The following is a 16401-nucleotide window of genomic DNA, read 5'->3' as shown; positions in this document are numbered from 1 at the left end:
ATTTCCCTGGAGACAGAATCTATCCTCCCCTTCCAGGCTGTGTGGGTAGCTGATGACCAGACAGATGTTCTTTAATAAGCTCTGTGTTTGCAATGGCCTTGCCAGTGGAAATCAAGAAATCCCTCTGCATCCAGAACATCCCAACAGCATAACAGATCCTAAAAGCATAACTTTAGACTGTGTATATTCTTGCTTTTTTTCCTTTAGCTTATTCACAGGCTACTGTCAATGTTCCCAGCTCAGCATCCTGGGTGCTAAAATTCTGAAGGTAATGTAGATAGTATCATGGTCTGAAACAACTACAGTGCTAATATATCATGTGCCTTCTTTCATAAAAGAGGAGTCATTCGTGTAAAGAATTAAATCAGAGTTTCTAAAGGTGAATCAGAGATCATCACAGGACTGCTCATCACCATGTTCACTATAAATTTATAGCCCTAGTGGTTCCCTAGAGACTGTAAAAATAAAATGGCAAGTTACAAAAATAAAATATTTAGATGGAAAAACTGTTCCAATATATGTTCAAAATTGTTCAGAACTGTATGCATACTTTCATATACTTTTGATAGAGGTAATCAAAAGTATCCTCAGTGATGAAGTGAAGCTTAAATGTGAACTTCCCTTCAGGGCTAGGTGCAAGGATGCTAAAGATACTCTTATTATAAACATAATTTATTGAAATATATAAGGATAAATAAAGGATTTCTAATTCTAAGGGATTCTAAATCCACCTGAATAAACTCCCTGGTTCCACAAGGACCCACTTTTCCTGTGTTTCAGAGGCTACACTACTACTCCCTGATCTGACTAACCCAAATTTATACTATCTAAATAAAAACTACCTATTATCCTTATAGTTCTTAACTTTGCCTTCAAATTACAAAATAGCAAAGGCTAGCTGGTTGAGTCTCAACAAGAATCCAATAAGGATCCAATCAGTCCAAACCAAAGACCAGTTTTTTTCTTTGGTCTTCTCCGAGTTAATCTATAAAAAACCACAGTAGGTAGTCAATAGTGTTTCCCAAGTTGGGAAAGGAAAACACTGAGCTCCTTCAGGTCTTTCCCTCAGACAGAGAGAGAGGCAAAGATGTTACCTCCTCCAGCCTTGAGAGAGAGAGTCTCTGAGAGTGTCTTTGCCAACTGCCAGAGAGAGTAATTGACATAGAAAAATGGTTATAACTGTCAGCACTTGAAATTAACATGCTCTCTCAGTTCTACTTCAAACTCCAGTTCTTTCTCAAGCCAGCACTCTACTTCTTATCCCAAAACTAATAACAACAATACTTATTTTCTAATATCATCCTTACAAGACCAACAAATCAGGAAGTAATGTTGCAGGATTATGAAATGTACAATGTTTAAGGGTGACATTTTCATTCCCCCAAAAAAGTTATCTCATATGGACCAAATCTTTAATCTGAAAATGCCTGTGTTCTATGTTAGAGCAGTAATGCCTTGACCTCAAAGAAGCAGAATACAGTTAAAGGAGAATCCAGGACTATGTCAGAGGCCTTCTCCACAAGAGAGCTATAGCCATCACAACCTGAAGTCATGGTGATACTCCAGGAGCCACGATATCCAGCTGTACAGAATAGTAGGCTATTAATCTGGGGTTCCAACGTTTAAGTGAAGACTCCAGAAATCACCCCAGTCTAGAGGTTCATGTGCATACAATGTAAATAACTTTCTGTAGTCTGGAATTCTTAGAGTAGGAACAGAAAAGATGACCTGTTTTAGAGAGCTGACAGGTGTTGGAAATCTAACTGAAGTGGTTCAAGGACTCAATTTTTTTGTCAGAGTTACAAGCAACTTGGTAATTTCCCCATAGCAAGGGATCCATTTTCTATAGAACCCCCTGGCCTCCCATGATTGTTCTTAGCTGTCTCATAAAAGAGGGAGCAGAGAGTTGCTGAATAACTTCAATGCATTTGGGAGAAATAGAGTGGGTTCTAGCAGCTAAAATAAAATGTAAATATTTCCACTTTTAGAAGACACAACTGAACCTTTGACCTGGAAACCTTGTAGTCCCTTTGGTGGAGCTCTAAGAGATGTCTGCTATCTTTATGACATGTCTCTGCATCTGGATCCACTAAAAGCAGGCCATCTGTACATTGAAATAAAGTAATGTCCTTAAAAATGATAGTAGCAAAGTTCTGCTGTAAAATTTGAGAAAATAACATTGGGCTCTCTATATACCACTAGAGCAAGGGAGTCCAAGTCCTCTAAGAACCTTTCCAGGTGAAAGCAAATATTTTCTTAAAATTTATATAGATCAGAATAGAAAAGAAAGCAGAACAGAAATCTACCACTGTAAAATATGTAGCTTTACTAGGGGGAGGACATCTACTACTTTTACTACATGAAGGAGATAATGATTATAGGGTTTGGCACCACTTGATGCCTATGTATAATATGAATTATCTGCACACAAATCATACACAAAACAATAAACAGGCTTCCCATCATGGCCTGAATTAGACTTTTTACTGTTAAATTATATTGTGATAGGTGATAAGAGATCCAAAGATGATAAGTAACATGTAGGTGAATGACTGGATGTTAGAGCCAGAGTCAGACAGACAGACAGACAGACAGACAGACAGAGACAGAGAGAAATAGAGATAGAAAGAGCCTGAGTGACTTTGAGGGACCCCGAGCCAGTAGGATACAAAGCGCACATTGATTGTAGCTAGGTCTACTATTTATTATGACAAAAGAGACAGATTTTTATAGAAAGTAGAGTATAAGAATAAGTATATATAGAGTATAATCATTCTTAGGGGTGTAACTTTCTCACAGAAAATTGTTTATGAAAAGACTTTACCCAAAACATTTCTAAGGCATTTCTACAAACCCAAGCAATTGAGGAATATTGACAATAACTTGAAGATTTATAGGAATCAGGGTTAAAGAGATTCTGCATCATTTGGTCATGACAATACAAAAGCTTCTTTGGTCATCAAAATAGTGAATAGCTTCTTTTCAAGAGATGTCTGTATTTTGGTTATAACTAGACAATACATTTTGAGCTGCTATTTTGAGATCTCAACCCATGAATCTCAGGCAAACTCATAAGTATGTCTTTTATGGCTGCTTTTTCTCAGTGGATCTAATTTGTCTTTGGGTTCCTTCATATATTCTTACATAATATTGGGATTTCCATGGACTTATTATTCATTGTGTAATCAATGAATCAACTATTGGGAAGATTGTTTTAATAGTTTCCTTGGGAAAAGGATACTGAAGAATGGGCAAAGGAGGACTCCATTTTGTCCTAATATTAATAGGAACAGCTGACTTAAGTAAGGCTATGACAGAAGTGTAGGAAGCCCAGAAGGTCAAAGATGTCTGCTAGAATTTCAAAGGGATGAGCTGCTACCTCCTGATTCTCAGGAAGAACTGGGAATAAAGACAGAGAATCCTTGGACAATCATAGAGACAAAGCCATCTGGAGAGAAAGATATTGTATCATTGAGTTTATATGAGGTGTTTCCCTAAGAGCTTCATAGGGGAGTCAGGTATTGGGTGGAATGAGTATTCTACAGATGCCCCATGGACACAAGGTGAAAAGAAAACTTATACACATCTTGAAGCTTCCCTGATACCCCAACAACATTTAAAGACTCTTAAAAAGGAGTTTTCTTAATCTCACTCTATCTCTTTAAGAGCAAAATTTCTATGATAAAGGGAGTTTCTTAATGTCACACTGTCTCTTTAAGAGCAGAATTTATAAGAAAGGAGTTGACAGTTGGGCTGGGTCTCCTCAGAATTTTGAGGGAGCAGGAATCTGTGTCTGTGTACCTGTGACAGGCAGTTTCACTATTTACAGTTGAGGAAGAAGAACTACTTTAAGTGATTAATATTCATATATTAGTGTAGGTACATAGATAGGGAAATATATTTCCAGATAGACCAGGGTAGGTAAGATAGACCTGCTTTGTCAGGCAATAAGATCCTGCCTAAGAAGTGTAAAGGATAATTTTAGCGTTGTGACCTAAACTATATTAATTATTGGTCACCATGGAATATCCCAAATAAAATACCCAAGACAGCTGGAAATTTATGGTGATTTTAATTAATATAGAGGAAAGAAATTAAGGAAAAGGGAGAGGGAAAAGGTATAGGATTTCTCCTGCCTGGCCTGTGCCAGGAGGAAGATTAGAGGCTTCTAGGAAGATTAAGTTTAGAGAATAAAGGAGGAAGGAATCAGCCTGAACTCCAAGAGGGCTCAGCTAAGATTCCTGAATCTGAATTAGCTCAAGGGCAAACTCACTGCCAAAAACCCAGACAAATAGCTGCCACCATGCCAAGATGTCGGAACACTTAGCATGCTACCAACCAAAGCCACATCTCCGGGGAAAGAGGCCAAAGAGAGGAAGTGATACGAAATATATGGATGGTTTTACATCACTTTCCTGCATCTCATTTGTAGCAATGGTAGCTTAGCTTGACTTAGGACAGCCCAGGGGTCTGTCAACTGTTTCTGCACATGTCTGTTAAAGGTCATCCTCCTGAATACTTAAGCCTTAAGTATGGGTGTAGACATTCCTGATTTTGTTAAAGAGAGTGTCTTCCTTGTTACAATCAGGAGATAGCTAAATCCAATCTTCACAGGAGGCAGTTAGATATAGGATTTCTTAGAAATTTTCATATGGGGTTTGGATTTTAGGCATAGTTATAAGATATAAGAGTAATTATCTCACTTTCCTCCCTCCTATTTCCTATCCAAACTTTCCTCAGCATAAACCAAGTGTTTGTGTTTTACCAACCTGCTCTCCATACATCTTCTAAACTCCTACCCCAAAATTTTAACCCTTCACAAGACCCAAGGGAGGAATATTCAGTAGCAGGTTTGCTCACCAAGACTAATCTGGAAACCTCAGTGTCCAAGAGATAATTAGAAAAAGTGTCCCCAATTTTAAGGGTTATATGAGGTCCTTTACTTGGGAGGGTGGAATAGACTGGAATAAATGGGAGTAAAGCTTCAGGTTCTGGAAAAGAAAAGGCTCTACCTTTAGATCCCAAAGACCTACCCCTTCCCTACATTGTCATAAATCATGATTCCTCTGGCATTCCCTGAATGATTACAGTGCCCTTAAGAAGCACTGTGGGCATCATTGAGAGAAGAACCAGCTCTACTGGATCCACTATTATTATTCCAGTTTCTCTTTCTAAACTTCTGATTCTTCTATAATGTATTGCTATAGGACCTGGTCTTCCACAGGAAAAACAACAACAACAACAACGTGTTGACCCTCTAGGTCTGGAGGCATTATTAGTTGCCTGAATCAGAGCCTTAGTGGCTTCCTATAAAGGAGCTATAAGTCCCTCAACTGCAGATATTAAAATGAGAGCCAAGATAGATGTTTCTCTTTCCCTGTCCTGTTTAATTCTGTCCAATTACTCCTTTTCAGCTTTTTCCTTTTCCTCTCTCTCACCCCTTCAAAAACATATACAGCTATACATTCAGATGCTCTATATTCATAATAGACTAGTCAGGAGAATGCCTGTGAAAATAGCCTCTTATTTTTGTGGAGGAGAGAAACACAAAATGATGATATATGATATGAGCATCAGTGGTTTTAATGGGATCTAAATCTGCATATCACTTAGTTGCCATGTATATCCTGATCTTAAAACTGGTTAGGACACTCATTATCTTCTTGAGTAACATATTCAAATTGATACCAATTTTCTGGACAGTCCATCATTCCTTTAAGCAAAGTTTCCCTAGCATCATATATCTTCATATAGTCCTCAGGATCTTATGGAGAAGGATGGAAGATTAAGTATGATCAGTATCACTTTAATTAACAGTGAAAAGCAAGGGGTAGGGGGCAAGGTTTAAAGAAAGATTGACAAAGAGCCCAAGGAAGCAAAATAAACTTGAGGGTGTTTAAGGAAAAATTTGGAAGGAAAACAAAAGAGAGACAAAAGATGAAAAAGATCTGTCAAGATATAGGTTTTTATTATTTTTTTAACAAACTCTTTCAATATTAAGGACAACCACATTTGTGTTTTAGGATAATAGTTCTGAATGTACCTCTTGAGGAAGTAAAAATGTCAGTGGAAGAAAAAAATACAGTAAAAACAGATGGACTAGACTAAACACATATATAGAAGTCCTTGCTGGAGGTTACACAGCCTTGAGGGCACCAAGAAATTATCAGTGTAGAGGAAGAAGGGGAAAATACCAAAACCATGTGGGGAAGGGTGAACTTCAACCTTATTATTGGGGGGGAGAGGCAAATAAGGGCATAGATAACAACAGACTCATGCTTATTTTCTATCTCTATAAAATTTTAATGAGAATAACCTAGAGTACATCTAGTACCATTCTGAAGAGGGAATTAGAAAGAAACAGACATGTTTTCAGAATTGCTAGCTCACAGTGTTTGCCATCAGGCAAGGAAGGAAGGAAACAAGCATTTCTTAAGTGCCTTCTGTGTGCTAGGGGTTTTACAAATATTATCTCATCAGATCCTGACAACAACTCTGGGAGTTGGGTCCTATTATCATTTCATAGATGAGGGAAGTGAAACTCTGAGAGGCTGTGACTTGCCCATGGTCACACAGCTACTAAGTGTCCAAGGTTGGATTTGAACTCATGCCCAGTACTCAATCCACTTTGTCCCCAGCTGCTTCAATGGGCAGAAAGATGTAGAGGATGCAAAAATCCCTCTGTACTTATTATCTGGTGATTTTTTTTTTAAATAAAAACCCTTACCTTCTGTCTTGGAGTCAATACTGTGTACTGGCTCCAAGGCAGAAGAGTGGTAAGGGCTGGGCAATGGGGGTCAAGTGACTTGCCCAGGGTCACACAACTGGGAAGTGTCTGAGGACAGATTTGAACCTAGGACCTCCCGTCTCTAGGCCTAGCTCTCAACACACTGAGCTACCCAGCTTCCCCCTGGTGATTTTTTTAAAAAGCATTTGACTCATTTGAGGAAAACGATTTCTTAAAGACTCCATTGACCAGCAAGGTGTATACTGTGCATTTGTCTATCAAAGTTGATTCCTTTGAAAAGTTACTTGGTGGCCCACCAGGAAATAGAACTCCAAGTAACTAATCCAAGCACCCTGACTGTAGGGATTGCAAGGAACAAATGACCATGAATGAAATGAGGTTACCACACTGGAACTTTGACAAAAGCCAAGATTCAATTTAAAAAAAACAAGAGATTATTGCAAAAGCATTTTTCTTGTTGTGAGTTAATGAGTCCTGACCTTCAAAATTAGAAAAGATTTGGAGGACTATTCTAAACTTTTAAGAAGTCTATTCCTTGGCAAACTCAGACTGAATACACAATTGAAATTCTGCCTCTTCTGAAAGTGCTTACCTTACTAGCCTTCCTAGTTAGCATTAGGAGCATCCTTGGATTTAGCATGTCAATCAACCCCCAGCACTATTGACTTCAGTTTTCCCCTCCCCAGCTTTCTTATCAACAAGTCACATAGCCATAAAAATATGAGCTTTTCCTGGAACAAAATTTTGGCTAACCTGTGTTAAACCTGACCTTGTATCTTTGAAGTAACCAGTTATTGTTTCCCCTGTCTACCACTGATAACTATCATGTATCAATGTGTAATGGATTTTCTTAATACCTCAAGCTAGAGCATCAGCTCAAGCTAGTTTTCAAAATCTTTCCTCTGACTCCATCTTTCTTTCTTTTCTTCCTTTCTTCCTTCCTTCCTTCCTTCCTTCCTTCCTTCCTTTCTTCTTTCTTTCTTTCTTTCTTTCTTTCTTTCTTTCTTTCTTTCTTTCTTTCTTTCTTTCTTTCTTTCTTTCTTTCTTTCTTTCTTTCTTTCTTTCTTTCTTTCTTTCTTTCTTTCTTCCTTCCTTCCTTCCTTCCTTCCTTCCTTCCTTTCTTTCTTCTTCTTTCTTTCTTTCTTCCTTCCTTCCTTCCTTCCTTCTTTCTTTCTTTCTTTCATTCTTTCTTTCTTTCTTTCATTCTTTCTTTCATTCTTTCATTCATTCTTTCTTTCTCTCTTTCTTTCTTTCTCTCTTTCTTTCTTTCTTTCCTTCTTTCTTTCTTTCTTTCTTTCTTTCTTTCTTTCTTTCTTTCTTTCTTTCTTTCTTTCTTTCTTTCTTTCTTTCTTTCTTTCTTTCTTTCTTTCTTTCTTTCTTTCTTTTTTTCATATCAGTTGTCCCATCCAGTCAAAGAACCTGCCCTGGTTCATGTTATAAGGAATTTAACACTAATCCAGGTCTTAGTGTCAGATGAGGCCCTGCCACTGAGGTAGGAAGGGGTCTAGAGATGGAGAAAATGCCTCTAAAGTCTGAATGAAAAAAATGTGCTGGTCAGGAAGTAAGAGTAAGAGTGAGTGACCTGTGTGTTCCTCTGCAATCCTTGAAATGTCAAGGGAAGGTAAAGGAGGATCCTATCTATCTATCTATCTATCTATATCTATATATATATATATGTCTATATATATATATTTAACTTAATTTTATTTTTATTATCAGGCAAATTGGTCATTGTCATAAGAACACACTCATACAAAACCGAAATAAAATAATACACTGATGTGAAAGAAAGTATGTTTTGATTGGCATCCCTCTGACCAACCGTCCTTTATCTGCAGGTGAATGGCATTCCTCATCATGTCTTTCAGGATTGTTCCAGACCATTACATTGTTCAGAGTAGCCAAGTTGTCACAGTTGATCATCGTACAGTATTTGTTACTGAGTACAGTGTTCTCCTGGTTCTGCTTATTTCACTCTGCATCAGTTCATGCAGATCTTTTCAACTTTTTTCTGAAATTATCTTGCTTATCATTTCTTATAGCACAATAGTATTCCATCACCGACATGTACCACAATTTGTTCAGCCACTGCCCAATTGATGAACATCCCCTCAATTTGTAATTCTTTGCCACCCCAAAAAGAGCTGCTATAAATATTTTTGTATAAGTCGGTTTTTTCCCCATTTTTATGATCTTTTGGGGATACAGATTCAGTAGTGGTATTACAGGATCAAAGGATATGCACAGTTTTATAGCCCTTTGACCCATAATATATTGAGTGGGTCCCTGGGGTGAATTTATGGACATCTAAGGTCAAGGGATGCACAGGACAGACAGGCATAGACCTGCCCCACAGTAGAATTTAGAAGCTTATTAAATTATTAGAGAAGAGGTAAGCTCCCTAAGTTCTCTTTGCATATCCTATCCCAACACCCAAGTCTAGTCACTGAGTCATGGAAGACTAAATACTTTCATGCCCTACTCCCTAACTCCCACTCTCAGATTCCCATTGCCCTGATTCATAGTTCCTTCAGCCACTGACCATCTCTAGGCTGGTCTCCAATCATGCTTTCCCTGGATTTCTATTCACAAACTACAAGAACCCATACAAACCCTGTTCCTCCTCACTCCACTCCACCACACACACATACTACTTCCCTCAGCCTCAGTTTCCTCATCTGTAAGAATAGGATAACAATAACACCTACTTCCCAGGGTTGTTGTGAGGATAAATTGAGCTAATAAAGCATTTGCTCAACCTTAAAGTGTCCTATAAATGCTATTATTATTCTTTAATCATTTCTGACTCTTCATGAGCCCATTTAGGGTCTTCTTGGCAAAGATACTAGTTTGCCATTTCCTTCTCTGGCTTATTTGACAGATGAAGAAACTGAGGCAAACAGGTTGAAATGACCTACCCAGAGTCACACAGCTAGGAAGTATCTGAGGCCAGATTTGAGCTCAAGAAGATGAGACCTGGAATGCATTTTCTCATTTCTGCTTGGGAGCCAAACTTGTTTATCATAATTATATACGCCCAGTTTCATTGCTGTCATCCTTGTAAATATTGTGTATCCTCCTAGTTTCGCTTACTTCACTCTGTCTCCATTCATTCCAGTTTCCAGAGGGAAACAACTAAGGGACACAGTGAATAGACTGTTGAATTTAGAGTCAGGATGGTCTGAGTTTGAATCCTGCCTTCTGTGATTCTGGGTTAGTTGGTTTTAGTCTTCTTGTCTATAAAATGGGGATAACAACAGCAACAACCCAAGGTTGTCCCAAGAATAAAAATGAGGTAACATCTGCAAAATCTGCTTTACAAATTTATAGAAGAGTATATCACAAGTTTATTACAGCTTCTTTGAGCACAGTTATGTTTATCCGTTCCCCCCTCACTTTACAGAAGGTGAAACCAAAATTCAGAGACGCCGGAAATGGCAGAGGCTAGATTCGAACCTGAGACTACTGATTCTTGAGGCTGCCAATCACTCCTTCCTCCCTCTCTCCCTCCCTCAGAGCTCTGCGGCTGCCTTAGACCGCACCGCCCCCTGCAGCCCAAGCCGAGTTGCTTGTGGAGAGGGCGGAGCCTCGGCCTCCGTAGCCCCTAGCATAAGGATCGCCGAAGCCCCGCCTCCGTTTGGGACTGAGGCAGCCGAGTGAGTCCTTCCGCCAGGCCGCGCGTCCCGTGGGCGGGGCAAACGCCCGGACGCGTGCGCTCTTCTAGGTGCGCCGCATGCCGTGCTGCGTCACGGTCGCTAAGATGGCGGCGGCGGCGGTGAATGGTGCCGCCGGAGCCAGCACGACTGGGGGTTCTGGGGCGATGCTGCAGGCGGCTGCCGTCATGTACGAGCAACTCAAGGGCGAGTGGAACCGCAAAAGCCCCAATCTGAGCAAGTGCGGCGAGGAGCTCGGCCGCCTCAAGGTGCGGGACCGTGGCGGAGCGGGATGGGATGGAGCCTAACCTGCGGAGAACGTACCAAGCTTGGGCCTGGGGGAGAGGGGGGTCGTACCAAGAGTGAACTGGGTGGAGGGCGGACGGGACGGGAAGGATCAGGAGGACCGGGGGCGGGGGGCCGCGGGGACACAGGGTCGAAGACTGGGGCCTCGGTATGCAATGATCCCGTAGAGATCCAGAATGGGAAGGAAAAGGACGGACCAAGTCCAAGCACGGGGGGGACTCGCGTGGAGCTGCCCCGGGCTGGGGGCTGTACCAAGTGGGAGCGTGGAAAGAGCCTCATGAGAAGAGTTGGAGAAGGGAGAGTTAGGAAAGTCAAGTGGAAGTGTCTCGGGGAGACGGTTCCCTTTTCCGTTCCTCTCTCTCAGTGTCCGACCACGGACAAGGGTGTAGGGAACCCTCCTCGAACCCACTTGTTTGAATAAATCAGTGGTTGGTGCAGAGCTCTAGAAAGATTAGGGGATCCTAGTCCAGGTCTAGTGGAGTTGGCAGTGGATGGGAGTGGTGGCAGCCTAGGAACACCTCTTCTCCAAGGCTTCTGGACCACCACGTCTCTGCTCATCCTGTCTTGTCTTCTGCTCCGGCTAGCTGGTGTTGTTGGAGCTCAACTTCCTGCCTACTACGGGTACAAAATTGACCAAGCAGCAGCTCATCCTGGCCCGTGAGTGTCTTCTGCCCTCTCCCTTCCCCAGAACCTAACAGAGTAAGGCTAATAATTCCTTCTTCATAGTCTAACCCCTTCCGGCAGTCCCACCCCTCCTTTCCAAAAAATGACCCAGTTCTCCCTTAAATATCTGTTCCAGTGGGCAAAAATGGTTTTATTGGAGACAGAAATGGAAGACAAATGGTCTTTGGAAACTAGAGCTCTAGTCACTGAGGGCTTAAGTGGGGGAAAGGGGCACAACATTAGGAGTTTGAACATTTTGTTCTGTTGTGAGCATTTCCTTTCTCTTGTCCCCATCTTTGCCTCAGGTGATATCCTGGAGATCGGGGCCCAATGGAGCATCTTGCGGAAGGACATACCCTCCTTTGAGCGCTACATGGCCCAGCTAAAATGCTACTATTTTGACTATAAGTGAGATGAGTGGGGTGATGGTGAGGTGTGGGATACTCTACAGAATGTTTGGTTACTTATATTCATTGTTGTTGTGGGGGGTGGGGGGGCAGAAGACCAGGGTAGTAAAACCACCTTCCCTTCCATTTCCACAAAAGCCATCCCCCAAATTGACAAGGGAGAGAATGGGGGGGGGGGGGTGATAGGAAGCTTTAGCCTGATCTACACTGTCTCTGGGAGGGATTGGTTGAGGGCCATCTGGCTGTATTTGATTTCAAGTTTTTCAGTTTAGGGATCTCCATGCTACCACCTGATCAAGGAATTTTAGCCAAAAAGAACCTCAGGGAGACCATGAAACTTAATCATTTCCTTGTGCAGATAGGGAATTCAGAGAGGGAAGTCTGAGGTTACACAGCAAGACATCATTGAAGCCAAGATTTGAACAGATCTCCTAACTTTCTTGAACAAGAGTCTTCTTCTTGGAGCTTACAATGGCAGAGTAAAGACCTAAACTTTCTGGAGGCTCTGCCAATTGAACAGAATTGTGGGGCAAGAAAGGCTTCAGTGTGAACAGACTCCTATTGTCCTTGTTGTCCAAGGACTAGGGCCTAATAGGTACTGAAAAGCTCATCTCTATGTGCCTAGGCTTTAGGAGTTGCCACTTTTGACTTCTCAGCCAGAACAAATCCATGAAATAGACAAAATGTCTTACTGTCCTTTGAAACCACCTTTAAAAAAAGATCTTGGAAAAAGGAATAAGCATTGATATAGCACCTACTGTATGTTGGACATTGTCATACCTTACAAATATCTTGTTTGAGCCTCACTACTGCCTTGGGAGATAAGTGTTATGAGCCCCATTTTACAGATGAGAAAACTGAGGAAAATGGGTTGATTTATCCAGGATCATATTGTGGCTGAGAGTGAACTCATTTCCCAATTCCCAGTTTTCTACCCATTTCACCACCAGCTGCCTTACATATAGAATGAAGGGGGGGTAAAGGAAGCCAAGGAACACAGTCCTCAGATTGTATCTAGTGACCAATAAATTAATATTGCTAGAGAGATCAGGATCTTTAAGAGGGAGAAAAAAAGAGTCCCCTAGAACTTTTTTTCCTTTTAAAAACATGGGTAAGAGGGGGCAGTGGATTGAGAGCCAGGCCTAGAAATGGGAGGTCCTAGGTTCAAATCTGGCCTCAGACACTTCCCAGCTGTGTGACCCTGGGCAAGTCACTTGACCCCCATTGCCTAGCCCTTACCACTCTTCTGCCTTGGAATCAATAAGATGGAAGGTAAGGGTTTTAAAATTTTTTTAAAAACCATGGATAAGAAATAAGTGAGTTGGCCAGGGACAGTAGTTTGGAGCAGGCTCGTGACCTTGCTGTAGTCTCCTAAGCTATTGCCTTATAGAAAACATCCCTATGTTGGATTTGAGAGATCATAGGGAAGATTACCTAGTCCAGTCCTCTCCTATGTCTTAGGCTTTCAGAGCACCCTAGGAGTCAAAACTCTAAAGCTGTTGTAGGTTTGAGGGTCTGTCTGGAGGGTCTTGGCCCACGAGTGGTCCCAGAATTTGAATCTAAGACACAGGAGTCACTGTCTGGGCTTCCCTCCTTAATTGGTTTTAAGAACTCTGAATGACCGTGTAAAAGGGGGGAGTTTGATCTCAAGGGTCTTAAACCTGTCTTTCTGTATATTTGCTCCACCTCATTGGGTGGTTGTGAAGGTCCGAGGACATGGATAAAAAGTGGTGGGTGCCTTGGAGTGGTTGGGGTAGGAATGAGGGGTGGTCTCACAGCTGCCCTTGGCCCTATTTGCAGGGAGCAACTCCCCGAGTCAGCCTACATGCACCAGCTCTTGGGCCTCAATCTGCTCTTCCTGCTGTCCCAAAACCGAGTGGCTGAGTTTCACACCGAACTGGAGCGGCTGCCCGCCAAGGACATCCAAACCAATGTCTACATCAAGCATCCTGTGTCCTTAGAGCAGGTTCGGGAGACCTGACCCGAGCTGCCCTTCCCCAGCAGGGGCAGAGCACGAGTGCTGGAGGGGCTCTTTCCTGGGTGGGCAAGTAGTCGGACCAGCCTTGAAAGCAGGGACTGGGTGGCGGTGGGGGCAGACTCAGGGTCTCCCTCCATATTGATGGGGATAGTTTTACCCTCACCTCCCTCTGGTTGTGTCCTGGTGCCATTAGCCTCTCTCTTGCATGATTATATATCGCCCCTAATAATATATCACATGTCTGTGAGGGCCAAATTTTTGTTAGTGTGTCTGGTACAAAGTCTCCACGGAACAGTCTTGTTTGACATGTTCTCTTCCATCCCCCAAAGTACCTGATGGAAGGAAGCTACAATAAGGTGTTCCTGGCCAAGGGGAATATTCCAGCAGAGAGCTACACGTTCTTCATTGATATTTTGCTAGATACAATAAGGTAGGTATTCTCCTTGACGTTGCCCATTTGGGCCAGGGAACAAAACTGCTGCAGAGGAGTTATCCTTGCTTCAGCCAATCAGACTGTCAGGCTTTAGACCATAAAGCTGCCACACCTGCTTGCCTCAAACTTGCCCTACCCTCCCTTGGAATCTCTACAGTCAGATCTCGGGTGCATCCAGTGTCAACATGGAAGTCTCACTCTACCCTTGTGCCTCCACTGTTGCTCCCTGCATGGCTCACAGTTCTGACATCTCCCAGTGTGGTTTTCTGCTCGTCCTAGAAACCATTCAAATGACTTTCCTCTGCAGTAGTAAGGGATGCGCCTGCCCAAGTTCCTCCCAGGCCTCATTATCCCATTTGTAGGGCACACATCTGTCATTCACAAAGCGCACCTTTTTCAGACATTCTTGGATTCTGGCCTCCTCTTTTTTAAGTGAGCTACTAGGGCCTGGCGCAGAGAAGGGACTGAAGCTTACGTTTGGCATCAGGACCAGCCTGTCTGGGATTTCAAACGTGTTCCTTGGTGGGATAGTGGGCTGGACAGCTCTCCCACTCTGAGCCCGTTTCCTCAGATGTAAGGAAAGGCATCTGTGCTATTCACCTCACTGGGTAATGAAGTGCTTACCAGGGACAAACTGTTAGCATCCGTGTTTTTGTCTGCAGTTACCGTTTGGTGAAAGCAGAAACCAGACAGACCTTTGGATATCAGCTAATTTAAACCGACTTTTCCAAAGACAGATGGAATTGGGACTAGAACCCGAGTCTTTCTGCTGAACCACCGTTTTTGCTTCTCTTTGGCAAAATGAGCTGTCTTTGAGGGGGCAAAAGGGCTCATCACAGAGAGCAAGATAAGAAATTAGCAGTGCATTCCAGATAGGGGAATGTCCAATCCCATAATGCATCTATCATTTCTAACACCAGTTAGAACCTGACTACATTTCCTTCAGCCCCATGGAAACAGGAGAAGATGGCAGTCCAGTTCATCTCATCTCTCTGCTTATCCCCTTGGGGTAATGTAGGCAGGTTCTGATTAAAGTTCAATTCTTTGGGTTTGGGGTGCATATTTCCATTGGGCTAGAATGTGGTGGTTCGTCCTGCAATAAATAATAGTTTTGAGGACAAACCAAAAGGAGAGAGAACTGAGGCTTCACATTATCATGTCCCAGAATAGCTGGCAAGACCTTGCTTGGTATCTCTTCTCTCTTCACATCAGCTTCCCCATCTGTAAACCGAGGCTGGTCCAAAAACTGTTCAGTTATTTCTCCATAACAACCTTGGAAACCTGAGAATCCCAGCATTATCTCCAAGTTATAGATGAGGGAACTGAGTCTCAAGAGAGGGGAGATGACTTGCCCCAGCTTATGTGGGTAATGAGTATCACATAATGGAATTTAAACCCAGGGCTCCCAACTCCCTCAGTCTAGCCTTCTCTTGGTCTTTGAATAGTCCTATCAACCACAGTTGTAGAGACCGTTCTGTTCTGAAGAATGCCCAAATGAAGTATGTGAATGACCAAATGGGTGCCAGGGCTGGGGAGGGGAGGGGTGGAGAGGGCCCTGGGGCATCTGACCCATCTGAGTCCTCCCCCACTGGCCAGGGATGAGATAGCTGGCTGCATTGAGAAGGCCTATGAGAAGATCCTGTTTGCAGAAGCCACTCGGATTCTTTTCTTCACCACTCCCAAGAAGATGACCGAGTATGCCAAGAAGGTACTGGCCTAGTGTGGGTCTAGTGGAGGGGGCTCTGGAGTCTTTGCAGGGCCCTCCCCTCATGCCTCTGCATTGCTTTCCGTTCTTCAGAGAGGATGGGTCCTGGGCCCCAGCAACTACTACAGCTTCAAGTGTCAGCAGCAAAAGCCAGAGGACACCACCATCCCCTCCACAGAGCTGGCCAAGCAGGTCATCGAGTACGCCAGGCAGCTGGAGATGATTGTCTGATGGGGCTGGGGAATTGTTTGGCACAATAAATGATGTGGGAAGGCCTTTCAGTCGGCTGAGTCTTTCTGGGGATGGGGCAGGACTGGAGGGAAGGGGCTGCTGGTGCGCCACAAGATCTCTGGCCACCCACCGAATAGTTCAGACTGACCTTGGTTTATCACACATGTCTGCCCAGCTGCATGCTGGGAGGCTCATCCCTACCTTGGAGGTGGGCCTGGCTCTCGGGCTTTGCCCAAGGCCAGGTGAAGCCCTGCCCCTCCTGAGGCCCAGAGGTGCT

The 16401-nt window shown here is 42.9% G+C and overlaps 1 protein-coding gene across 1 annotated transcript; it reads left to right on the top strand.

The window, feature by feature from the left end:
- The first annotated feature begins 10428 nt into the window (after positions 1–10428).
- Positions 10429–16174, top strand: PSMD8 (proteasome 26S subunit, non-ATPase 8). Its single transcript, XM_001367422.5, has 7 exons — positions 10429–10670; positions 11292–11364; positions 11676–11778; positions 13578–13743; positions 14085–14185; positions 15785–15896; positions 15987–16174. The coding sequence occupies exons 1-7, from the start codon at positions 10482–10484 to the stop codon at positions 16122–16124; spliced, it is 882 nt and encodes a 293-aa protein (XP_001367459.3). The 5' UTR covers positions 10429–10481; the 3' UTR covers positions 16125–16174.
- The last annotated feature ends 227 nt before the right edge of the window (positions 16175–16401 follow it).

This window comes from Monodelphis domestica, chromosome 4 (assembly GCF_027887165.1).
Source record: "Monodelphis domestica isolate mMonDom1 chromosome 4, mMonDom1.pri, whole genome shotgun sequence".
NCBI lineage: Eukaryota > Metazoa > Chordata > Mammalia > Didelphimorphia > Didelphidae > Monodelphis > Monodelphis domestica.
This window is presented reverse-complemented; position numbering and strand designations above follow the sequence as displayed.